The 27035-nt window shown below is 35.6% G+C and overlaps 1 protein-coding gene and 1 pseudogene across 2 annotated transcripts in view; one reads left to right on the forward strand and one right to left on the reverse strand.

The window, feature by feature from the left end:
• The window catches only part of DIAPH2 (diaphanous related formin 2), a 796567-nt gene that overhangs the window by 169144 nt on the left and 600388 nt on the right, over positions 1-27035 (reverse strand). The window contains exon 26 of the mRNA XM_079124055.1: positions 12392-12527. Coding sequence (XP_078980181.1) covers positions 12392-12527 — 136 coding nt within the window. The remainder of the gene's footprint in view (positions 1-12391; positions 12528-27035) is intronic.
• On the forward strand, positions 16116-24392 carry LOC306651468 (non-histone chromosomal protein HMG-17-like; annotated as a pseudogene). Its single transcript has one exon. The product of its transcript is annotated as a non-histone chromosomal protein HMG-17-like (transcript).

Consider the following 27035-nt stretch of genomic DNA (forward strand, 5'->3'; position numbering starts at 1 on the left):
GAATGAAAGAGAAAAGAAGCCCTCCTACAGTGCCTAATATAATTGTGAAAACACAAAGTAGAGGAAAATGTAAGAAAACAGAAAGAGACTGCTTAATTCATTTCAAATAGAAACGGAATTGCTGAGGCAGTTCTCACCACCTTATTTATATATCGGATTGCTCACAAATCATGATGTCACCCACCAGGAAGCCATGTATCAGGAAGAGTGCAACAGTGCAACAATCCTGAAGGAGGAGGGGAGAGAGGTGCAGCAGAATGATAAAAAGGCATCACAACTCATAAAACCCGAATGGTTTTAAGGGTAAATGTCATATAAAGCATTACATGGAAATCAGAAACTAAGTTTTAGAAACTGTCGACAGACCAAAAAAAAAAAAAGAAGGAAAGAAAAAAAGAGAAGATGCTTATAGCAAAGGACTTACATTTGGTGAACTAAAGCTTGGCATTTCTTGAATACCAGAGATTTAATTTACAGATGGTTAACTTCCACAGAAAGGTTTCCTTTCCCTACCACATTTATAGATAAACAACTTGCTTCTTAGTCACCTTCTCAAAAACAAAACAAAATAAATCAAAAGGCAAATAAACCTGGCATATGGTCCCATTTTCCATTTAAATAATACATTTTGTTTTATTTAAAGATACAGGACTCTGAGTAAATTTTTGAGATGACTCCTCAACAATATGGGCTGAGTTTATTTCATTATGTAAACACGAATTAGTACTTAGTTACTGTGTCTTTAAAGAATCACATTTCAGAAGAAGCATTAACCATTGAGGTCCAGGGTACATGGTATCTTTTCCTAAGGTTATAGTATCTGCGATTTAAAAAGAAAATCCTACATATTTTCTTACAAAGAATGTTTACTTTATTCCTCTGGGGTCTTAAAATAAGAGAGGGAAGATGGGCTGGAAACTGCTCTGCTATCCCCTCCCCCAAGCCCTAGGAGAGAGGCACCTTTTGGGGGTTTCATTTATTGTCATGGTTACTCAAGTGAAAATGGATATTTTCAACATGCTTTAGTCACAGGAGCTTACAGGATTACCTAAAAGTACAGGCTGTGTGTATTGTGGGGGAGGGAGCGTGGTTACTGTGAAAGCTTAGCATAACCCTAGTCCATCTCGAAAGCTCTGTCTCGATTTCCCCTCAAAATATGATCAGATAGTCCTTAGAACAAAGCTGTATTGACTCTTCGAGTGAAGAAAAAGAGATGCAAAGAATGGGATAACAAGACCTAACAACATAATGGATTCTGGTTATGCTGGCTAGAGCTCTGACTCAGAACCAGTTGCTTCAAACAAGTGAAGCATCTTTTTAAAATACTGGGGAAGACACGGGGGAGGCAGTTTCATATACCATATCGAAGTTCAGTAGAATGAGGTCAGTTAAGCACTCTGTCCTGAGACACACACCTTTCATTTTCAATTGTTTTCAAATAAAAAGAGAGAAATCCCCTTTTCAAGTTGGATTGTTTAAATGCACCTACAGCTACTCCTGTCTAGCAAAGGCTAGGCAAGCTCTCCCTACTGATGCATTTCAAAAAAGGTTCAATTGGCAAAAGAAAGCAAGTGCAAAGGGTTTTTGACAAAAGAGGACTAGAGGGAACACATTTTCCTTTTGCAGAAATGCTGTTCTGGAAAATCAGACAAGGTAGCAACTCAACCAAGAATGTGTAAGATACTGGTGAGATAATCGGGGAATTTGGCAAACTTCAAACACTCAACTGCATAAAATTATTAGTTTAAAAACTGGAGTAGGGATTACATTATAAAATGAGGGACTGCACAGCCAAATAAAACAACATATTATGGCTTTCAGATTACAGCACAACCTAACCCAGTATACATTGAGCCTGCAACTGCCTTACACCACAGAACCACATAAGCCTGAAAAGAGTCTCTGGGACCTTCTCTGAGCCTCAGCAGGGCTATCCCTGAGCCTTCTTTGATCTATAAGAATTCTATCTTGTTTAATGATGCTCCAAATAATTCTTAGGCAACCTTGGTCAGGGCTGAGCAAATAAGAAACGCTAGCTCAAATTCAAGAGTTCTGAAATATCTACTCTGCTAAAGAGGAAATTTTTTAAAAAATGTACATTTAAAATAGATTCCAGTACTGCTTCAAATAAAAGTATAAAAGGATTATGTCACCCATAGTTACTGCACATTTAAAAGGTAATTATTTTTTGATTCCCAAATGATTCATACCATCTTCTGAACTATTCCAAAAGAGCATATGAAACCTACAATTGATTTAGATGACAGTCAGATATTTTAAGTTTTAATGTTTTTCTAATATTATAACAAAGGCATAACTGTTTTCTTAAAATAAAACATGTTCTTTCCCATTTTTTCCCACTAACTAGTCAGCATAGTTAATACTTTGTAGATTGTCTACATGTGAAAAGAGTAACTGAGGACTATTAAAAAATAGATGTTATAAAGATAAATATGAATAAATATGTGAAAAAATATATATGTCACATGCTGTTCATAGTCCTGTGTGAGTATACACATACATATAGGAGCCATATACAACAAGATCCATTATTTTTACAAACGGAGAGGAAGATCGGCTGATGGTTAATAACCCCTTAAGTAGATTAATGGTGCTCAGACAATACTATGAGTAGGGTGTGTCACCCATGCTCAGTACACTGTGGGTACTCAATAAATACTTGTAGAATTAAATTAAAAATCACCCAAAGGTTTTCATCCATAATAATCCTTTTGCACATTTAGTGGAACAATAGATTTTGTCCTGATTCTGAACCAGCCCAGGGGCTCAGGGATTTAACATGAGTAGTACAAATATAATTTAAAAAAAAAAAAGCTATTAGAGACTCAGTTGGGTTCAATGCAGTTTGTTGGTTCTGTGAATCTGTTAGGTGTAATTACTGAGATGAATCTAAATGCATTTGACTGAAAACAGAGCCAAATTAATTGCAATATTGGTATGTAACAGCTGTTATTCATTTGACACTTTTCTGTAATAAGAACTAGAATATTAAAATATGGAACCAATGCAGGTTTCTAATAAATGATTAGGCCACCTACCATGTGTTTTGGTCATTTCTTATGTAGTCAATTTTATTGTTTTCACCTACCTACTTCAATATTTTTATGGATTTCTGTCTTACAGTAAAGCTGCATTTGGGTACACATGGTAATAAGCATATACCATAGAGAAAAGTCAAATTTGTAAGTGCCAGCATTACTCATCTTCTACACAGGATTGATGAAATCTTGCTAAATGCTCAGCACACTGAAGACAGCTCTTAGTTTTTGCAAATTTTAGTTTCTACATTTAGAATGTAAAAACTCATTTAATGAGACCTAAGTAAATTACCTATCTTGTTTCATATATTTATTTTTGTCTTCCTGTTTAAAAGAATATTTTTAGTAGATATAGAAATTTGTTTTACTGCTAAGGCAGATAGAATGGGAGTTTTACTCTGATTTCCAGTGAACTGATGCCAGAAATGTAATTATTTTAGTATGAGGTCAGAAAAAGAAAATCACTAGTGATAAGTGGCCCAAATAGGCTACAAGAAAAAAATAACTAGAACCTTCAATTAATCTAGAGTGTATTCTGGAAATAGTACAGCTTAAGTATACCCTCTAATACTAATGTACATTGATGACTGATGCTCTGAATAATGGTCCAGAGTCTACAACAAAATCCTAATGATCTACCAGCAAATATATACTGCGTGCTGGCTCTATGTCCAAAATTATTTTGAAGCACCATATGGTGCACACTTCCACCTGTGTAAAATGTAAAGCCAAAAATACTGTGGGCAGGGGAGAGTGTTGGGAGGATATGAGGAAGGTTATGCACTAATAGAGTTCAGAAACATTATGGAAGATAAAGCCTGATACACAAATGGTCTTTTTATATAATTATAATATAAGATTAATCCAAATACCTCTGTCTGCCTCTAGGCTAGCCAACTAAGATTCTCTTGAAATGACTACTGCCATTGATAGTTTCTCTTGATATGTTCACTACAATAACTATCATTACTAAAGAGATAATAACATTAAATACTTACTAAGTGGTATGTATCTGTGTGCCAAGCAAGTGCTAAGAGATTTACAACTATCCTCTCATTTAGTGCCCATGAAAAACTTATGAGCAGATGCTATTCCTTTCCCTGTCTTATGGTGAGGAAGTTGGGGATCAGAGAGGTTGTGGTGAATTGCCCAAGGATGCATTATGTAGAGGGCACAGTCAGAATTTGAACTCAGGTTTGTTTGGTGCCACAGGAAAGGGACTTGAACTCATTTCTCTTGCAAGTTAAGCCAATGATGGAGAGATCTGTCTGAGAATACATGACAGAGGGGAATCAGCAGATTCACCCAGCAGGTTGTGATTTACCATTTGATGACTGCCACAATGGGAGTTCCTCTTTGCACCTCATTAACCCAGTCCTTGTACTTAGCAATTCAACAAATACTTATTGAATTACTGACAAAAACCTGCTATGATGTTGCCTTAAAATGATGTTTCATTCAAATAACAAAGACTCAAATTGATACTAACCACCCTAGTATGCTAAAAGCTCCAAATATCTGGGCAGGTCTTTCCTGTACTGAATAATTTTATTTAAGCAAACAAATCTCACATCTCCAGTGAAAAATCAAACTTTGAAAACCAAGAGAAAAACTCTGATTTTGAATAAACATAGACTTTGTGAAATGTTTGCCAATGTGGGGAGCAAGGTAATTTAAGTAAACAGTATAAATCAGATATTCTTTTTCTTTTTATAGACAGATCAATGATTTTCTTCTAGGTCTACCAAGTATACAAACTTATTTAGCTTTGCATTAGCATCTATGAACTGTTCATCAGTGTTTGTAATATTTGGTGGAATGATGGTACACATTTCTCAGTAACTTATCAGAGAGGTGCTTAAGTTCTACTTAGATCAATCACTTGTGGATTTTTTAATGTATAATTTTGGTTACTATAATTTAATGTCTGGGGTATGATATTAGGAAACACAATTTTGACCTATTCAGATCCAAATAATGTCATCTGAACTTATTCACTTATAAGATGTAATTATTTGAAGTCTTGGAAAACAGAGAAAAACCAAAATTGTTATCAACCACTATTGATAGAATGTAAATGTTTAGGTTTATTCATCGAAATTTGCTAATCCACTCTCTGAAGACTGATTTATCATTGAATCTGACTATGGGAACTCATTCTTATCATCATACTGGAAGTAAATAAGCAATTCTAATTTCCATATAATCTCATGTAAGGAGGAGCAAACTGTTTCTGATTAAATAATATTTGCATAAGAATCACAGTTATAGTTTGCAATTTCAAAACATCCATTTTTATGTATTTTCTCCTATTGTTACCTCCAACTCTTTGCAGTTAATTTGCCAACTTCCATAAACATGAAAAGAAAGAGATTTATTTACAAATATTTGGTAAGCTTTCTTTCTCTACCTACAGAATTAATTCATCTTTTTTAGTGGTCCCTAAGTTAATTATCATCTATACTAATATAACCAAAGGTTGGAGAACTAGATTATACCAACTACTTTGCATAGTTTGCATACTGTGTGCACACATTTTAGAGTACATTTATTGATTTAGCATACTTTTTGCTGCATTTAAATGATCTTTCTCCATTTTACATTTAAATAAATGGTGTATTACTGTGCATGCTCTAATTATAATTATTTGGGAAATGGTGCAATAAATGTTGGTTGGATGAACGAAATAAGCTAATATGCCAAAAGACATCAATATATGATTAGCTCTTGGAAAAATGTGCTGTTCTTACAAGGAGTCTCTTGCTCCCCATTGAATCTGCTGCTGGCAACTTCCACTGTTTCTTTCTTTCTTTCTTTTTTTTTTTCATCCTTTTGTGAAATTTTTCCTTCCTCTTACCACCTTCTTAAACTGCTAAAGGTTGGAACTCCTTTGAAGAGAGAATCAGGTACAAGCTAACTCCCTTTTCTTCACCTTTCACTATTCTTTTCCAGTGACATCCTCCTTGAAGTCACCTTTTCTTTCTTGTGCTTATGGTTTACTACCTCAATAATTCCCAACCAGATTCCTGCAATAACCTTAGCTCTCCTCCCTCATCATATTCCAACTCCCCTATCACACTTTGAAGGCTCTTCACAGTCTGGCTCCATCCTACCTTTTGTTTTTTCTTTTTCACTTTATATCTTTTATTGTTAAATGCAGCCCAGTCCATCCTACTTTTCTGACACTTTTCCAAATCAAATTCTTCTCTAACCATAGCCACAGAAAATATTCACTGAACATTGAAACAAAAAACACTGGCAACAGGCTACAATAATATATAAATGATAAATAGATTACAAATAACACCAGTCTCTGACCTCATCTAGCCCTCACAATAAAACAGGTACTAATGTTATTCCATTTTATAGTTGCAGAAATTCAGGCACAGAAAGCTACAATATCTTGTCAGTGATTATATGGATAGTAAACTGTGGAGCCAGGACTCGAATTCAGGACCCATTCTCCCAATTATTTTGATGTACTTCCCCATGGACAATTAAACATAGTCTGTCACCTTCTTGTGCTGATGTGCACTGCTGCTGATGTTAATACCTTTTACTGAAATGGTTTTGCCTCTATTCAGCCAAATATTACTCATCTTTCAAGGTCTAGCTGGACTGATAGGTTCAGAGATTATAGTATAGCCTTCTCCATGAAACCTTATGTCAATTCATCAGATCTAACTGATTTTCCCTTTTAGATAGTTTTGCAGAGCAAATAATCTCTATTACATATCAGTACACAGTTTACTCTTTGCTGGTTCAGCTTTACTTAATCTCTCTGAGAAAACTGAAAATTCTTAAGGGTGACAATTATTTCTTGAGATTTTTTCAGAGTCTTCAATGACAAGTAAATTCTAGGTCCCACGTTATGTACCAGGCTTAATTATCTAATTTAATCTTCACTAAAACTATAGCAGGCAAATGTCATTGTCTTATATTACAGATAAAGTAACTAAGGCATGAAGAGATAAAGGAAGAGAACAAAGTCAAAAGGCTGATGGCAGAGCTAAAACTGATCTCTACATTTTAGTCTCAAATTTTTAAGGGGAGGATCCCATGAAAGTATAAGGGAGATCAGTGGATCAGTGGAAAGAAACAGAGGGGGGAGGAGGGATGGGAAAAGAAGGAACTGCAGAATGAAATTGACCATATTATGCTATGTGTGTGTGTGTGCGCGCGCGTGTGTGTGTGTGTGTGTACAGTGAATTTCACCTTTATGTATATCTATAAAGCACCGAGGATTGAATCCAGGGTCACTTAATGACTGAGCCACGTCCCTGGCCACTTTTTATATTTTTATTTAGAAACAAGGTCTCCCTAAGTTGTATGACACTGCGTCCAGAAATGCTTTTCTTGTAGGGTAAAAACTTTTGGTTCCATTGGTAGGTATCTCTCTAGTCACATGTGCATGAAATAACATTATAAAAGACATATCTCACAAGGGCAAGCAAATATTCTCTAACATCTCTCTTTCAGCAGAAAGGAAGATTACAACATTCTAACTGGACACATTTAAAGGTCTGAAAATCATTTTCTGACTACACCTCATTCACATCTTCCATAGACTTTCACACTTCATGGATTCACACTTCATGCTTCTCCACCTTGCCTCCTCCCAGCTCTTAAAACACCTGCTATTGACCTTCACTTAGTCAACAACAGCATCTTTCCTAACACACTAAGGGGAACTCACTGAGTTTCATCTTGATATACAAATCTATTCTTATTCTTTCTTTTTTGCATCTTTTCATCTTCTTAATTTAGACCACACACTTCCACTCTGAGAGGGCTGCATTTTGGAAACATATTTGTAAATACTAACACACACATATATTCCAAATGGAAAATAATATTACAATAAATAATAATACATTTGCAACACATGGGCCACAAATAAAGAACCTAACATTGCAGTTCACTATTTTATTGATCTGTAAATAGACCTAGGTAATGACGTATAAAAGATAAATGACAAACTCTACTTGAAAATGTTATCTTTCATGTTCAAATCACTCAGCTAGGCATATTCAGAGAAACTTATTTGGATATCTGTCCTGTGCTTTCAATGGCACTGGAAGAGGTAATTAAATTCGGGAAATGATGAATGAAAGTATGGACTATAGATACAATTAAAATAGGTTCTTTCCTTTTTTTCCCTATTATAGGCTTATTTGTAGGGACATAATGAATGGTTGGTACATACTTGGGTGGAGGTGGGAATTGACATAGTGTGAGAGAAAGATTATGTTATTGGCACAAAACAAGTACACTCAAACTCTAAGTGCTTGCAGTTTTTCATTGTTTATCCCAGAGGTGCTCAAAGTTTGGGCTATAAACTCCTGGGGGCCCATAAAATCATTTTAAGGGATCTGACACTAATTTAAAAAGAAAAAAAATATATAAGTAAATAGCAGAACCATCAGTAGAACAGAGGGAAGGAAACAGGGTGGGAGGAAGGGAGGAGAAGGGGAAGTACTGGAAATTCAATTAGATGAAATTATATTCCATACTTTTATAATTTTGTCTAAATGAATTCTATTATCATATATAACTAAAAAGAACCAAGAGGAAAAACTACTTTTATAAATTCTTTTGCCTTTTTCTCTTTCATTCTTACAAGAGTGTATAGTGGAATTTTCCAGAAGCTGCATGATGAATGACATCACATTAGATTAAATACAGAAGCAGGCATGAGAATGAAGCAGGTTTTTTTTTTAATTTAGCCAGACTTTGAAGAGATTTATAACTCTAATTTTTCTCTTCTTGCTAATCTTTTTTAAAAAATATAGTTACATTTCATAAACAGTATTATTTATTTTCAATATGTAAGAGGTTTTACTATTGTTAGTTTAAATGAACGAATAAACAAATAATTTAAAAGTCATCTCAGTTTTAATTCTAATATGATAAATGACAATATAAATAATCTATAAAAGTAAAAGGTATTTGGGGTCCTCGATAATTCTTTAGTATAAATGGCTTCAGAGACCAAATAGCTTATATTTTACCTTGGTGATCCCATTGCATCCCATATATTATAACTGAATTGCATAATTAGTTGAGTTCATAATGGAGTAGGGTGGGCCTGTGCTCTAACACGACTTTTGTCTTTATTAAAAGAACACCATGTGAAAAGGCACACAGGGAGAATGCCTTGTGAAAACTAAAGTCATGCTGCCACAAGCCAATGAACTACCCAGAAGCTAGGAGAAAGGCTCGCAACAGATCCTGCTCAAGTGTCTTTGCAAGGAACATAGCCCTAATGACACCTTGATTTTGGATCTCTAGCCTCTGGAAGTTTGAGACAGTATATATCTATTGTTGTAAGCCCCCAAGTTTTGGGCATTTTGTTATGGAAACCCTAGCAAACTAGTATATCATAATTTTAATCATCAAACAAAAAACAATGATTCCTACATCTAGCTCAGACCTTTTTCCTGAGTTTCATACTCTCATAGACAATGACTTCTTAGACATTTTCCTTCTTTATAAGGCATCTGGAAACTAAACATGGTCAAAATGACAATAATCACTGTAACCTTCCTGACCAAATCTGCTCTATTCCTGAATTTTATTTCTCTGTGAAGGGTACTGCCTTCTCAAATGCCTTCCTCCCTTCATTCCCACATCTTACCAATCATCAGAGACTATTAGTTCTATCTTTCAACATCCCTTTGTGATAAAATTTTATTTGTCAACTTGGCTGGTCCATGTGTCCCAAATTTGGTAAAACATTATTCTGGATGTTTCTATGAGGGTTTTTAAGATGAAATTAACTTTCAAACTGGTGGACTTTGAGTCAAGCAGACTGCCCTCCATTATGTACACGGACCTCATTCAATCAGTTAAGACCTGAATAAAACACAAAAACTAATTTCCTCTGAACAAGAGGGAGTTCTGCAACAGACAGTCTTCAGACTTGAACTGCAACATTGGCTCTTCCCTGGGTCTCCAGACTGCTGTCCTCTCCTGCTGATATTGAACTTGTTAGTCTCCATAATCATGGGAACCAATTCCTTAAGAGAAGTCTCTCTCTCCACTCTCTCTACAGAGCACTTTCACGTACCTTTTACTGATCATTTTATTTTAACCTCGCTGTCACTGTACTAGTTCAGTCCACCTCACCTCTTGTTAGGACCATGAGAGTGTCCTCAAAACCTCTGCTGTCTCACACTTTTCCTATTCTGATGCATTCTTTCTGCTTTTGCCCAAATGGTCTAAGAAACAAGTTCATCACTTTCCAGCTTATAAACATTCATAGGCTTCCCATAGCTTTCAGGATAAGACCGTTAGCACAGCACAAAAGAAAGCTCACAATCTACCCCCCACTACCTCTTGCAGCCTCTTCTCTCACTACTCCTCCATGCACATAAGGGAACTACTTTTTAGCACTCTTCTATTAACTTCATTACATTTTAAGTGATAATTTCCTTCAAATACACATTGCCATGCTGGGCTATACTACTTACCTCCTAATTGAGTGACCTTCAGTCAAGACTACTTCTCTTGGTCCTAATTATAAGTTTGTTTGCTAAATTATGTTGATACTATTGTCTTTAAAAAAATTCAGCTGTTTATATAACAACTTTTATTCTCTTGAAATTATGTTATATTTGTTTGTTGGATAGAAGAGAGAAATTATAGTCAATTTCTGAAAAAAAATTATGTATTTTGAAAGTATGAAGAATAAAATTAATGGCATAGGTATTATTTTAGAAAATTAGCCATTAAAAGACATTATAGCAGAATACTTGATAGTGATTAATAATTAATCATTTTAAACACTTAATAATTAACTCTGGTCACAGACTGCCTGGGTTCAAATCTAGGCTCTATCTCTTACTACCTTTGTGACCTTGGGCAATTTCTCTGTGTCTCAGTTTCCTATTTATTTATTTATTTTGGGCACCAGAGATTGGACCGAAAGGTGCACATCCCCAGCCCTTTTATTTCTTGTTTCATTTTGAGACGGGATCTCACTAGGTTGCTTATAGCCTCACTAAGTTGCTGGGGCTGTCTTGGGACCTGCAATCCTCCTGCCTGAGCTTCCTGAACCACTGGGATTACAGGCATGCACCACCATACCTGGCTTCCTAATTTTTTTTTCAACTCAAGAGATTTTTATTAAGCAGACAGGCAGAGTGTCTGCCCACAGGGAGAGGGGGAGAGAGAGAGAGAAAGAGAGAGAGAATATCTGGCTTCCTCATTTTTAAATGAGGTAGTAGCACTTTCTTCATAGGGTTTTATGAGGATTAAATGGGTTTAGAAATGTAAAATGCCTAAAATAGTTCTTGGTACTTAGTATATGCTATATGATAGTTGTTATTTTTGACAGTGGCAAGGATAAGTACACAGATTATATAGCCAGAGTACTTGGATTCTATTTCAATACTAATATTTGCTATTTGTGTGACTTTGGGCAAGTTCTTTAATTTCTATGAGCCTCAGTTTCCTATCTGTAAAATAAGATTATCATAGCATCTACCTCATATATATGTAAGAATTGATTTAAAAGTTTTAAAATAGTGCTTGGTATGTGGCTGATATTATACAGTGCTTACAGTTTCTACTATTGTTATTATTGATGATAAATGGTCCAATATTAATCATACAACCTATTACTTTGTTCAGATTTTGTTTTGTTTGAAATTCCCTGAGCATCAGGTGGTGAAGGCTATACTCTTTCATTCTTAAATTTTCAGAGTGCAGATACCTGGCTACCAATCCCTTTCTTCTTTTTCACTGTCTTTAAAAACTAAACCAAATCAAAGAACCTACCTATTATACATGGTCATTTTTGCTAAACAAGACAACGACTTACTTTATACTAATGTGGATGGACCAGCATCTTGTACTGAGGCTCAGACCTGAACAAAATGCTCTGCTATTTTTTTCAACTTGTAATAGTGCTGTCAACATCTATTATGACTTGAAGTGTTCAAGCTCTCAAGGAAGACTGTTGTAACTGTACTGCCAACAGATATGTACCAACAAAGTGAAATTAAGGTCTAGGCCACATCTCTCCACACTGTGTTTTTCACTTTTCATCTCACTCCCTTCTTCCTTTACCACTGGCTCATCCAGATCATAATATAATAAAATCAATGAAAAAAAGATGATTTCAACAACATAACTCCTTGCACTGATTACCACAAATCTAAGCGCTCTGTATAGTGTGATAAGTGCTCGAGAGAGTATCATTAGAGAAATTTGACACAAATAACGTAAATTTTCTATGAATATGATTATCTACTTTATAATCCAAAAATAAAGAAGTGAAATTTTTTTACACTTTTGGCATCTTTTAAAAATTGGAAGTTCTTGCATACCTTTGTTTATATCGATGAGCTGTTTCTTTTTCTTCTGGCGTTCCATTTTTTCTTGTTCAGCTTTCTCTTTTGCAAGTTTTGCCCTCCTGGTCTTCTCTTCCATTTCTCTTCTCTTATTGTTTTCTTTTACTGCTTCCTGTAGATATAAACACAATTAAACAAAATCCTTTCCATTAGTTTTATAATGAAGAAGTTGCACAGTTTAAAAATTGTACAAATATGCAGAGATGGAAAGTCATTATAGTAGCCTCAAAGTGTGTGCATGTATTTTTAAGAGTGACAACTAATTAATCTTTAGACAGCTCTTCTTGAAAAAAATTTAGAAATAACTGAGTCTTCAATTGCCACTATCTGGGGTGCAAAAGAATTAGGGACATCAATGTTGCAGATTTAGCAATAAAAATGCTTTCTCCATTGTTGAAATATGAAATAGTTTGGATACACGAGAAAAAGCTTAATATGGCTCAGCAAGTATTTTATCACTTTCTGTACATTTTTTGTTATCTGCAAAGTGGAAATTAAAAAATAAAAACTACCTCACAGGACTTTTGTGAGGATAAACAAGAATTTTTGTAAGAAGTGTTCTAAGCACTTAAAGTACTTAGAGCAGAGTCAAATATAATCAAGAAATTTTAGACTAAGATGACGGTGGTGGTGGTTATAGTGCTAGTGGTAATGAATACATCTAATGATGCAGAGCATGAAACAATCAGCTCTGTTATGACAGAAGAGAAATACCTGTAAGTTTAGCCACTTTTTATGTGTAAAAATATTTTGAAATGTTGAAACATATTTTAAGCTATTGTTTATTTTGGTTAGATTATTTGTGGAATGTCAGTGAATGAGTACATTTCAGTACATGGTGTTAGAGAAAGTTGAAGTAAAATCATTGGCTGGAATAATATCAACTTCCTTGGAGTTCAGACAAGTCACTAATGCAGAGACATATCAACTACAAGTTCCTTCCATCAAGTTGTTCTGGTTTTATTTCCTGTTATGATTGATTAGATATACTTTATAGCATGTACAAACTATTTTGCCCGACTTACTTTGTTCCAGAAACCCTAAAGGAAAAGATTCAATAACAAGAATATATTTACAAGGCTTTGCCCGAAGCAATCTATATTGAAATATTCTTTTCTTCATGTTAAAAGATACAACAGTTTAAAATATCCCTAAAAACACTTCCAACACCCTCCTGACTTATAAGAGTTGATTTTTTCCTACAAAATATAAATGAGCTGGGGGTGGTTGTGCACACCTGTAATCACAGCTACTCAGGAGGCTGAGGCAGGAGGATTGCAAGATTGAGATCGGCCTCGGCAAATTAGCAAGACCCTACCTTAAAATAAAAAATAAAAAGAACTGGGGATATAGTTCAGTGCTTGCCTAGTGTGTCTCAGTTCCTGAAATGAGCCCCTGAATTCAATCCCCTGTACTGCAAAAAAAAAAAAAAAAAAAAAAAAAAAAAACACAAACAAACAAAGCACACACAAAACTTCTAAATGATTTTACCTTTATGGATATCTCCCCCTTTTATTGTCCTTGTTAAGCTAATATCTCTTAACAATAGCCCATGAGCACAAAACTATCTGGCTACTGTACATAAATTCAAAGACTACCATTTAAAATAAACTGGAAAACAAGAATCAGAATTTTAGAGTAGCTTCTCAACCCCAGCACTACTGTCATTTTGGGCTGGATAATGATTTTTGTTAGGGGCCATCCTATGCATTGTAGTGCATTTAGCAGCATCCTTGGCTTCTACCTATGAGATGCCCAGTAGCATCTCTTTCAAATATGACAGCCAAAAATGTCTCCAGAGATTGCCAAATGTTGCCTGGAGGGGAAAACTGACTAACTTGAGAACTACTAACTTACGGGGTTTTAGAAAGATAAGTTATTCACAAAAAAATCACATAGTGCCTACTCTGCAGAACCAATCTTCCTTTTACAGTTGTGGAAAATGAGTTCTAAATGAGCTTATATATTTGCCTAAGGTCTCCACATTTATATAACTACAAGGTTGTGAAGAGAACCCTTGTCTTTTCACTCATGATTTAGTGTCAGTTTTATTCTTTAAGGAAGAAAAGACTGTAGATGTGACACCAAAAGCACAAGCAACCCCCCCCATCTAAAACAGATAAATAAGAATTTTTCAAAATTAAAAGCTTTTGTTCATCAGATTATACTGTGAAGAAAGTGAAGAAACAACCCACAGAATGGAAGAAAATATTTGAAAATAATATATCTAATAAAAATAGATAAGCTGGGCACAGTGACACATGCCTGTAAACACAGTGGCTCACTCAGGAGACTGAGGCAGGAGGATTGTGAGTTCAAAGCCAGCCTCAGAAACTTGGTGAGGACCTAAGCAACTCAGTGAGATCCTGTCTTTAAATAAAATACAAAAAAGGGCTAGGGATGTGTCCCAGTGGTTGAGCGCCCCTTAGGTTCAATTCCCAGTACCAAAGAAAGAAAGAAGAATATATAAAGAACATTTCAGAAGGGAATGATGGGAAGGGAGGAGGGACAGGAATAGAAAAAACAGTGAAATGAATCTGACATGACTTTCTTATGTATATACATGAATACACCACAGTGAATCTCCAGATCGTGTACAACCACAAGAGTGGGATCCTAATTAGAATAAGATGTACTCCATTTTTATATAAATATGTCAAAATATACTCTATTGTCATGTATAACTAAAAAGATTTTTAAAAGTGAAAAAATATAAAGAACATGTACAACTCAATAAAATGGCAACTCAATAAAAATATGCAAAGGATATGTATAAATATTTCTCAAAAGAACATATACATATGGCTAATAAGTACATGAAAAGATGTTCAACATCATTAATCACTAGGTAAATACAATTCACAATCACATTGAATGGGATGGAGGTATGGCTCAGTGGTAGGGCACTTGCCTAATATGCACAAGGCCATGAATCCAATCCCCAATGCCACCAAAAATGAAAATTAAAAATTAAAACCAAATTGAGGTACTACTTCATACCCACTATGATGGCTATAATAATTTTAAAAAGAAAAAAAAAAACACATAACAAATGAGGATGTGGAGAAATTAGAACATTTGTGAATTACTCATGTGACTGTAAAAGGGTGGCCATTTTAGAAAATTGCAAATTCCTCAAATTGCTAAACAAAATAGTGCGTGGCATAACCTGGTCTGTTGGGATCCCCAGAGTTAGGCCTCCCAGCATATGACTCCAGGTACAGGAGCATAATTCCTAATAGCTGGAAAGTAGAACAAACTCAAATGTTTCCCAACTAATGAATGCATAAAGAAAATGTAGTACATATCCATAGACTGTAATATTATTTAGCAATAAAAACAATGAATTACTGATTCATGCTCAAATTATTCAAGAACCTCAAAAATATTATGATACCATAATAGTATTTTATGTGGCCAGGCATAAAAGGCCACATATTGTGTGATTCCATTCATATATAATGTCCAGAATAGGCAAATCCATAGAGACAGAAAGTAGATGCATGGTTGTGAGGAGGTGGAGGAGGTGTTTCTCTCTGGGGTTGATAAAATTATTCTGGAAGTAGATAGTGGTGATGGTTCTACAACCTTGTGAGTACACTAAGAACTACAGAACTGTATAATTAAGATGGAGAATTTTATGATATGTAAATTATATTTAAAAATTAACATTGAAATTTTGAAAAATAGATGTCTGAGAAAGGCAGGATTGAAATAAAATTATAACTCAAGAAAAAAGAAAGACAATATGAAAAGGCATCATATATTCAGGCCCTGATGCTAATAAGCTGTATGATTTTTGATCAGTAACATGAGAAGAGGCAAGCAGCAGAGAAGAGAAAGAAGGTTAATGTCCCTGTAATATGTTACTACCTGTCAAATCTCTGATGTGCTAAACAATCACCAAGATCTGGGTGGGCTCTTGTATTAAAAATCTAATGGGGTGTTTTAGCTATAGACTACTGTCATTAGGGATCCTCACTACAAGTTCATTACAATGAAGGTAAAAGATCCCAACTATTATCTTGCATTTGTATCTCTTCCTCCTGGCAAACAACTCCTAAAATACTTGAGATCTCCAAAGAAATAGTATCTTTTTTGTATGCTAATAAGTTTACAGGTGGCTGGTAGTCCCTTCAGAGCTTCTGGAAAGACAAAGGAAAGATCAGAAAATTGGAATTTTCAATCTCAAACTCCAATCTCCAGGGCGGGAAGAAGGACTGAGGGTTAAAATGATCACCAATGGCTGACACTTTAATCAATTATGCCTTTGTGATGAAGCCTCCATAAAACCCCAGGAGGACAGGGTTCAGAGAGCTTGCAGACAGAAAAACATGTGGGGGCTTGCAGCAAGATGAACAAGAACATGTCCCTGTGCTGGGAGGGTGGTGTAACCTCCCATGGAAACAACTCCAGGGAGGCAGAAGCTTCTGCAATTGGGACCCTTCCAGACCTGGCCTTATGTAACTCTTCATCTGGCTATTTATTGTATCCTTCAAATACTGTTCATAGTAAACTGGTAAACATGTTTCCCTGAATCCTGTGAGCCGCTCTAGCATATTAATTGAAGATAATGCAGGGAAGGGTCAGGGTTTATAAGTGGTCTGCGCAGGTCAAACAAACCCAGGCTTGGGCCTGGTATCCGAAGTGGGAAGAGAAGCAGTCTTGGGGACTGAGCCATTAACATTTGGGATCTGACAACTATAGTGCCTGAGTTGACTTGGATTAGAGCACACCCAGCTGGTATCATGGCTACAGAACTGCTTGCAGCTCTGAAGAAACCTCCACATGTTTTCAAGTCACTGAAGTCTTCTGTGTTGATTATTGCGGTGGAAGAACAGAGGGAAAACAAGTATTCCATACATATTTCTATTCTGATAATAGCAGTTACTCTTTCATGGTAATCTACCATTAGTGGTGTGCCAGGTGTTTTAAAAACATAATTTCTATAGCTATATAAATAAAATCTTGTCAAGTGGGTATGATCTCATTTTACAGATGATGACACTTAACTTTAGGTAGGTTAAGTGACATGCCCATGGCCGCACAGGTACTTATGTACCACAACCACCTAGAGTTGTTTGGCATCCACATCTGTAGTCACTTACACTACACCATGATGCCCCTCAAGTAGAGTTGCCAGAAAAATTAGAGGATGCTTGGTTAAATCTGAATTCTAGAAAAATCTTTTTTTTTGTTTTTGGTATAAGTATGCCCTATACAATATTTGGGATAAGCTTCTACAAAAAAAATTCATATGACATTTAGGATGCTTTGATATTAAAAGTTATTGTTTAAAATTCAACTTTAAATGGGCATCCTCTTTTTTTTTAATGTTGTAATAATAATAAAAATGTTTATTACTACCCAAGTGTGCAACAATAGGGAGAATAGGGAGATGGTTAAATGTTGATACATATTTACACTAGGCTATTAAGAATTAGTTCTATTATGCCATAAAGATAGCATAGCAAAAAAACTTTATAAACACCCTGGAGCCTGAGCAGTGTGAAGAAGGGGTGAGAACGACCCCCCGACCAACCAAAGCACGTGCCTTTGCATGCCCGCGTCCAGTGCCTGCGTCCCACTGCCATCGCCACCATGCCCAAGAGAAAGGCTGAAGGGGATGCTAAAGGAGATAAAGCCAAGGTGAAGGACAAACCACAGAGAAGATCTGCAAGGTTGTCTGCTAAACCTGCTCCTCCAAACCAAAGCCCAAGCCTTAAAAGGCCCCTGCAAAGAAGGGAGAGAAGGTACCCAAAGGGACAAAAGGAAAAGCTGGCAAGGACAGGAATAACCCTGCAGAAAATGGAGATGCCAAAACAGACCAGGCACAGGAAGCTGAAGGGGCTAGAGATGCCAAGTGAACTGTGTGCATTTTTGATAACCGTGTACTTCTGGTGACTGTACAGTTTGAAATACTATTTTTTATCAAGTTTTATAAAAATGCAGAACTTTGTTTTACTTTTTTTTAAGCTATGTTGTTAGCACACAGAACACTTCATTATTGTTTCTGGGGGAAGGAGCATACATCACTAGTAGAATGTCTCCAAAGCTGGATTGCTGTGGGGGAAAAAAACCTTCCCCTGCTAGTTTTGAGAGACTTCCTCTTGGCTCCCAGGAGGAGGGATTCCCTGATGTTGGCACACATAGTCACCTTGGCATAAAAGCCTTGTGGAGTGGAAAAACTCAAATTCATCTTATGTCCTCCTTTCCCTCTCTGCCATTGGCATAAACTTAACTCCCCTAAACTCAGACCTGTTCGGACCTGACTCCCAACAGTTGGGTTTACCAGTGTGTCGGCAATCTGAACTTTCTAGTGACAGCACTGAGATAGTGCCCCTCAGAAGAGCAGCAGTACCTTTTCTAGATAGTGGATCTTCAGATTAATCATTTTTGCCATTTTCATTTCATTTCCTGAAAGTCAGGGTTGGCTTGTGAAAAGTTGTTAAACAACATGCTAAATGTGAAATGTCAACCCTCACTCTAAACTGTCCCTATTCAGAGCATCAGATGAAGATTTCATTGGGTTTTATAGTGGCTTTCTGATTTTGGTAGTTCATCCACGAAGGGAGTTTGAAAGTTGTTGTATACTGTTAATGATTGTCCCTGTCCTTCCTGAAATACCATGATTGTTTATGAACAGTATCTTTAATAAAGTTTAATACAGTTAAAAAACAAAACAAAAAAAAAGATAGCATAGCATATAAAATATTTTAAGATATGCTAAGTGATAAAGTATCTAAAAAAATGAAAAATAGCAATGCATTAATAAAGTTAACAGTGGTAATTTATGTATTTTTCTTATTTTTACAAATAAGAATAAATTACTTTTAACAGTACACAGGCACACATACACTAACCAAATGAGTGTGTCATTTAGCTGGGGGCATCCTCTATTTTCATTTAATAAATCTGACAGTCCTATTCTCAAGACTCTGTTTATCTTTTATAAGCATCATTTGATAAACTAAGATCATCTAATGAAGGCAGTGGAAATGATTGCCTTAAAACACTCAAATCCAAACCATATTTTGAGAACATAAATTTTGATATAGATTATCACTAGGCATTATGTTGTCCATGAACTTGAGTCATGCTATTTCTGCTACATTCTCCATATACTCCTTTTAAAATTGTTTTTGAAAATATGATAATAAAACTAAAAACATTAGTTTACATAAAAGTCAAAACTTACATAATCTGGAATAGAAGAAAATAAGGCAATATCTAATGTTAAAGAATCTCTAGTGGAGAAATGTGGCATATGTAAATAGATTAAACTTTTGTATAAGAGGGAGGCTTGCAAAGGGCACTACTAAATCAACATAAATGAAGATCTAGGAAAGGATGAAAGAGATCAAGTATAGTTCCATCATTTTACACCTTAAGTGTTTCATAAATAGATTTAACTACAAAACAATCACACAATTTGTAATGGCATGTGTAATCCTAAAGAGGCCAAATCAGAAGAGGAAAATAATTTATGTAGTTTGGCATTAATGAATACTAATGAAAATATCTACAAAGGCATGTATTTTTTAAGCAACAGAAACTGTGGAGTAAAATTCTGGCCTGATGTCACTAGTTCTGTTTTCATGGAAAGGCCTCCTACTGAGAAGAAATCATAGTCCCTTTTTACTGTTAGGTCCAGCTTAGGAAATTAGGGATGGAAAACAAAAGCTTGTTTAATTCCCATTTCTTATGAAAAAATGTAAAACAACAAAGGGGCCTCGGGACTTAGCTCGGTGGTAGTGAGCTTGCCTAGCATGTGCAAGGCTTGGCTACAAAACAAAAACAAAAACAAAACAAAACAAAAAGGAAAAAGGGAGAATTTAAGGATGTTTCCATATCAACAATCTTTACTTTTACTAGAAAGAAAGATTACATTTTCAAGATTTTGGGATTGGGGATGTGGCTCAGTGGTAGAGCATTTGCCTGGAATACATGAGGACCCAGCACCACAAAAATAAATAAATAAAACAAAACAACAATTATATGTGCACATATAATTCAAATCTTGAAAGATTTTCAAGATTTCAATTTCCTCTCCTAAAAATGTAAAAGCAGACAGAGACATCTTTTGAAGGATTGGATATTGTCTTATCATCTTACTTCTAACCAAACAAAAACCAAATAAAAGAACAAAAGCAATAGGAGCAAATTAAAGGTCAGGTTAAAAAAAAATCCCTATATAATTGACTATGATTAACAATACTTTATTATTTGTCCAGCTTCACTAAACATTTTAAAATACCAACTCATGACTATTTAAACATTATTTTCCAGTAAACATCAATCATTAATTCTCAGGGTTGGGAACATCACCAACTGACTAGATTCTGTCATTACTCAGAAAGGTGTTCTGTTAAAAGGAAGCTAATTGAAAAAGCATTTTGGTGGTAACCTTATACAAGATAAGAAAATTATTTTCAGAAAAATGTCTCAGTTTTACTGGCATATCTGTTCTTCAAGGGTCAGGAAGAGCTGAGCACGGTGGCACATGCCTGTAATCCTAACGGCTCAGGAGGCTGAGGCAGGAGGATCTTGAGTTCAAAGCCAGACTCAGCAAAAGGAAGGCACTATGCAACTCAGGGAGACCCTGTCTCTGAATAAAATACAAAATAGGGTTGGGGATGTGGCTCAGTAGTCAAGTGCTCCTGAGTTCAAACCCCAGTACCAAAAAAAGAGAGCAAGAGAAAGACAGTCAGTAGGAAGTATAAAAGGTGCAAAAATATAACTGAAAATTTGTCTAGGATTTACTACAAATATTCACCAATCTAATTTTAAATCTCTCCTTGAAGTCTCTATTGCCTTGTTGAAAAGTATGAATAAATTAAAAATCTTATTTCCCTTGTTGTGCATAATTAACAACTGAGACCTATGGACCAAAAATGTCATGCAAAAAAGAAACAAACAAAAAATCCCCACCAACATGTAACTACTAAGACCTCTCATTTATTCAAATAAAGTTTTAAGAAATGGATGAAATCGATAAAAAAATTGCAAACAGCTTAGATGTTAGCCTCATTTCTGTCAGGTGCACATGAAGCAAACATCTTCCAACCTTGTGCTATTTGAATACACAACCACCATCACTGCTCCCACATTCCTTATTTCCATTGGTTCCAGGGGCTTTACTATTCCAGTGCTGATCTCACTTTGCAAGTACTGTGACCTTGCTGAAAAGCTGAGGGTATATTTCAGGGACAGAGAAGAGGAATAATTAGGAGTATGAATCCTCCAGTCAGACAAATCTAGTTTCAAATCCAAGCTCCATCACTTATCCTAAAATCTGTGTCACCTTGACCAAAGTAGTTACTTCAACTTTATGAGCTCCAGTTACCGCATCTATAGGATGGAGATATAGTTAATTAAATCACAGGATTGTTAAACAGATTAAGTGAAATAATGCTTACATAAAACATTTAAGACAATACCTGGTATAGAAGAAATGCTCCTTACAGAGTAGCTGTGATAATTATTTATAAAGAAGCATTTGAAATTTTGAAGAGTAAGGATTTGGTAATTGCCCACATTTGTTTTCAATGGTTTATTCTGCATAATTCCCTCCCCCTCATTTTGGAAAGTCAAAAGGATATGGTCTATGAGTGAAAGTGCACAATCCTAATATAGTCATCCCTCATAAGAATACTTAGTGTGATGATGATGATGATTTGCACTAGGGTTTTGCCCATGATAGATATGTGCTCTATCACGGATATCACTCCAAGCTCTTACATGTGATTTTTAACTGTACCATATTATTGGCATCTAAGTTAACTTGAATGAATAAATATATATATGTATATATGTATATGTATATATATATATACTTTTTGAAAATTTTGAAATATATATATCACTAGAAGTTGAGCATCCCTTGTCTGAAAATCTCAAATTTGAAATGCTCCAAAAGCGAAGCATTTTGAGCATCTTATTGGTTCCCCCCAAATTTCTGATTTCAAAGCATTTCAGGTTTGGGATTTTTAGACTAGGGATGGTCAACCAAGTACATTATATAGGAATATTTCAAAATTCAAAAACTCTGAAATGTGAAACATTTCGGGTCCCAAGCATGTTGGATAAGAGAACTCAACTTGCATTACTTGGCATTCATGAAAGGAAACAAACAAACTAGAAATCTATTCATTTTCCCTTTTGGGATTTGAATCCTTCTTGTGTGGATATACTTGGCAAGGCTTTCATTACAGTACAAGAAGCTGTATGACAGCAGAATCACATAATCATAAAAGAATGTAAATTGGAGTTTCTGGTGAACAAACTGGTAACTCTGGTGCCAGAGGTATACATACTATGATCACACTGAGGAGTATTTCTTCATTCATCATGGATATTAGAAGGATTTTCAAATGATACTGAGACAAATCATTTGTCTCAAGAAACCTGACATGCATTATATTGAAAATCTTTTTGTAGGCTAAACATGAGGCAATGAGATGTTATTTTTAATAAAACCAACACAATGGGTAAAATTCTCTCCATATTTTTTATATTGAACTCTCTTAGCACCTGATTCTTACCTTAGCTCTCATTTAACTTGAATTGTACTTTCAGAAATGTTTTAACTTCTTTCCATTTTATGCTAGTTACTTCAAAATTTCAAATTACTTCTTCTAATCACCTCTTTCTAAAATAACATAGAACATTTAAAATTTAAACTACAGAATTCCTGTCATGGGCATTATAAATTTCTATCTTTCCTAGATAAGTATGATGATTCTAGGGCTTCATTTTTTTATGTATCTCAGGTATAAGAGTTTTGAAAATTCCTGATCTTTAATTTTATGCTGAGTCAAAATAATGGAGTATTTATTTTGTTCATTTGTAGTCAGGACCCAAAATGCAAACATTCTAAATAAAACAGCATATCCTAGTGAATACAGGAGAGCTTTGAAGGGGTGAGAGAGATGGTTTAAGTCCAAGCTCCACTAGGGAGTACTATGCTTTATCCCTTTGGGATATTTACATAACTGTGGTTTTGGAAATACGAGGTGCCACAAGAAATCAAACATGTGCTAGAAAGTGGGTAGGCAAGGCATTTCCTTCTGACAGAAGGTCATTCTACAGAATCTGGGTAGCAAGCCTGCCTGGGCAGGCAGTTCATCAGTTAATATACCTAACAGTGTTGCCCTTCACCCTGATTGGAGGACTCAGGGGTATAATCTATGTGACTGGCTAATTTTAAAATTAGGGTGGGCAAAAGGGAAGGACTATAATTAAAATGGCTTCAATTGGATCCAATTAAGGCTGAATACTATATTCTGAAAATGGACCAGCAGACTTTCTATTTCTCACAGTGCTAAGCTTCCTTTTTTGACCTGTGAAATACCTGTACTTCTAGTGTCGGTTTGTGATTTAATAAGGAATTACATATAAAGCTATTAGCACAGTGACTGGTACATAAAAATAATTCAACAAGTGGTGATAGTTGTTATTATTATATTGTTCCACATTTGGGCAATACTAAGGCCATATACATTTCAGCGTCTGGTCTCCCATTTCCTCCAGCCTAGGAGCATTCCTGCATATGTTCATGCACACTGAGAAAAGGAAAAAAAAATTCTTTTTGATATGGAAAACTTGTAACATCAGGTAAAAATGGGAAGAAACAAAACACACACAATCTCTTACCCACAAACTTTGAATAGACAATAGGACTTGCCTTCCTGAGCCATGAGAGAAAAAAAATAGGTAGAATGAAAAAGAGGAAGTTTTAGGGGAAAATTCTTGGTATTAATTCTTGGTATTCTATCTTAATGAATCTAGAAAACAACAAAAAAATTCATAGACTAATTGCCAATTGCACTACTAAAGAAATTCATGTGTGGTTTTACTTGAGGTTCAACATATTATTGAACTATAGTATAAACTGAAGGATGGCATTTGCAGGGGGAAGGGAGCAGATTTGTGGGGGGGCAGTTACTGATTTTTTTGTTTAACATCTAGAGTTAGTTCTGTTATCTCCCTGAGAAAGTGAAGTATGCAGTCCAAAACATCATTTGATTTGGAACTTAGGAGTTTGCTTTTATTTCTTTAGTGAGCATTTATCTGCCTAAAGGTTTATGAAGGAGCCAGGAAAATTAGCCTTCACTCAGTCCTCTAACCCAGACCAGGCTAAACTTTCTTAACTTTTCCCATCATTCCTCATATGAGTCTGTTGGCCTTGCTGGAAAACCTTCACTGAGATTTCAAACAGAAGATAAGATGAATGGTAGAAATTTTTTGCTTATTGGTGTAGTGCTCACAAAGTCATAACAAGAGGTACTAATGGAAAAGGAGTGTAGATCAGTGAACTACAATTATAGTTGCAGTGTTGTTTCCCTGTCCCAAAGATGTCCAGAGCATGACAATAAGGAAAGGTAATTCTATACATGACAGCTTTTCATCATTTTATAAAAAAATATTGTGGTATTGTTTTCTAAATCCTCTCTCCTTCTCTTTTACTCTGCTTTATACACTTACCTAACCCATTTTTTGCTTTAATTGTTTTGACTGCTAGTGACCCTTCTACAATTTTCTACATTTGCCTAGGACCAAGGTAAAAGAGTTGCTAGAAAACACAGATATGTTACCACTTACTGATGTGTAACTCAGGCTGAGGTCCTGTTAGTTTAAGTGGGTGAAAATCCTAATGAATACCAAAAGCAGTATTATATTTGTCCAGAGTTTTTCTCCCATTTTAGAACGATCACACCAGGTTACAAATGGGAAACTATGAGGTTTTCAGTACTTGAATAAGGAAACGAACAGCCAGATGATTAAGGGGGGGCGGGGGGAACCCGTACATAACATGGTGGCAAAGATTCATTAGAATTTTCAACTGCAACCGGGGACAAATTAAGGCTTTCCATTAAAGAAAGGAAGGAAACCTACTCTTTAATTAACCTCAAACAACATTAGATATTCCTTTTCTATAGTTTCACTGTGCTTAAAGGGCATCTCGGATTGAAGGAGTCATGACAAATGCTCAGGGCAAAGAATTTTCAGCCGCAGCAACCCGACGCTCAGAGTCAGCCTCTCTGAAAACTTTATCAGCACTATAATACTGCTAAACTTTTTCTTTTCCAGAGATTTCCACTTATTATGGTACAAGTGACCTTTAAAGTTCCTCTTATGAAAGATCTCATGAATACTTCATCAACCAATCAAGTACAATCGCAACAGAGAGGTATAACTTTCTTCCTTGCTGGAGTAATTGAAACCTTGATTAGCTTGCTCAAGTAGTTAGGTGCCTCAGTAATACACACTGAACAAATACATTGATATTTTTGTTAGATATGGATTAAAGTCATGCTTATTAACCTATGTAAATATGGTAAAAATCACAGGTGTATTATGGGCTAGAGGTAACCTAGTAAATCAAATCAAACAAAACGAATATTCTCTCTTCCTTGTTTCCTAAGATCCTATGTTCCCTCCTTCCTATAGACAGTATTTCTTTCTCCATCTCTTGTGTAGACTACACTTTTCTCTCCTGAACTTTAGTTTTCATTTTCCCCTAAATCTCTGTCCTTGTCTCTACCCTGTTTTGTCTATCAGAGAATCCATCTCTTTCTACTCATAGCTTGGGCCAGGGCAGCCCTTACAATAGTCCCAAGGCCTTCTATACTCTGACTTTCTACTACAACTTCTCTGGCTTCATCTGGTTATTCTGCTCCAGCCACATTGATCTCCTTCACTCAGTACGAGCCTTTAAAGTATATTCCTTCTAGGCCTCAGATACCGCTATCACATTTCTGTTTCAAATGTCTCCTTATCAGTGAGGCCCTCCCTGAACACCTTGTATAAAATAACCCCCTAAAAAGTTCTTGGCCCCCTCTTCCCTACTGATGTCTTCGTAACATTAAAGGTCAAAACCTAGTTAAACTTGATACCCCTCACATTTTCTAAGAATTAGCAGCTGGAGCTACTTGATTTACATAATAAAAATTTTCAGCCTGGGAATTGGCAAAACATAAAATTACCAAGAACATTTCTGTAGTTCCCCACACACCTCATATTTCTTTATTGTGGAAAATCTTAGTGGCCTTGAGAAAAATATTATCCACCTTGGAATGGTAGGTTTTTTCTCATCATCTATGGGTTATGGTTCACTGACATCTACATTTGTTTTCTTAAAAATGCCAATGTGTAGTGTTTCTGAGGCCTGATAGCCCTGACATTTGTCACACTGATGTAGCTCAATCTTGGGCTCAGAAAATTCATTTGAATAGAGTTTAGTATTTACATAGAGCCCCCAAGGTTAAAGAAAAGATGCTTTCTAATTTTGAAAATGAGGTCTTTGTTTAGAATGAGAGATTTGCAGGATCCATGAATTACACAGCTTCTCCACTAATCTTTTGGTTCAAGGCAAAAACCTTTTCAGATTTGGGTGGATGGTTTATACAAAATGTTCCTTGAGTTGATTTGTATAAATGATTCCCTTTTAGCAGAGATCTGCTGCAGGTGAGGGAACCAGTTGAAGTTCTGAACTTAAGGAAGTGTTCTCGGAAGTAGTCCTCTTGTATTCAGCACAACCAGCTTACTGTTCAGCCTCCTTAGGAAACAAATAAAAAATTAATCTATCTTTCACATGTGGTACATATCTGGAGATTTG

The sequence above is a fragment of the Sciurus vulgaris genome, assembly GCF_902686455.1.
Source record: "Sciurus vulgaris genome assembly, chromosome: X".
Taxonomy (NCBI): domain Eukaryota; kingdom Metazoa; phylum Chordata; class Mammalia; order Rodentia; family Sciuridae; genus Sciurus; species Sciurus vulgaris.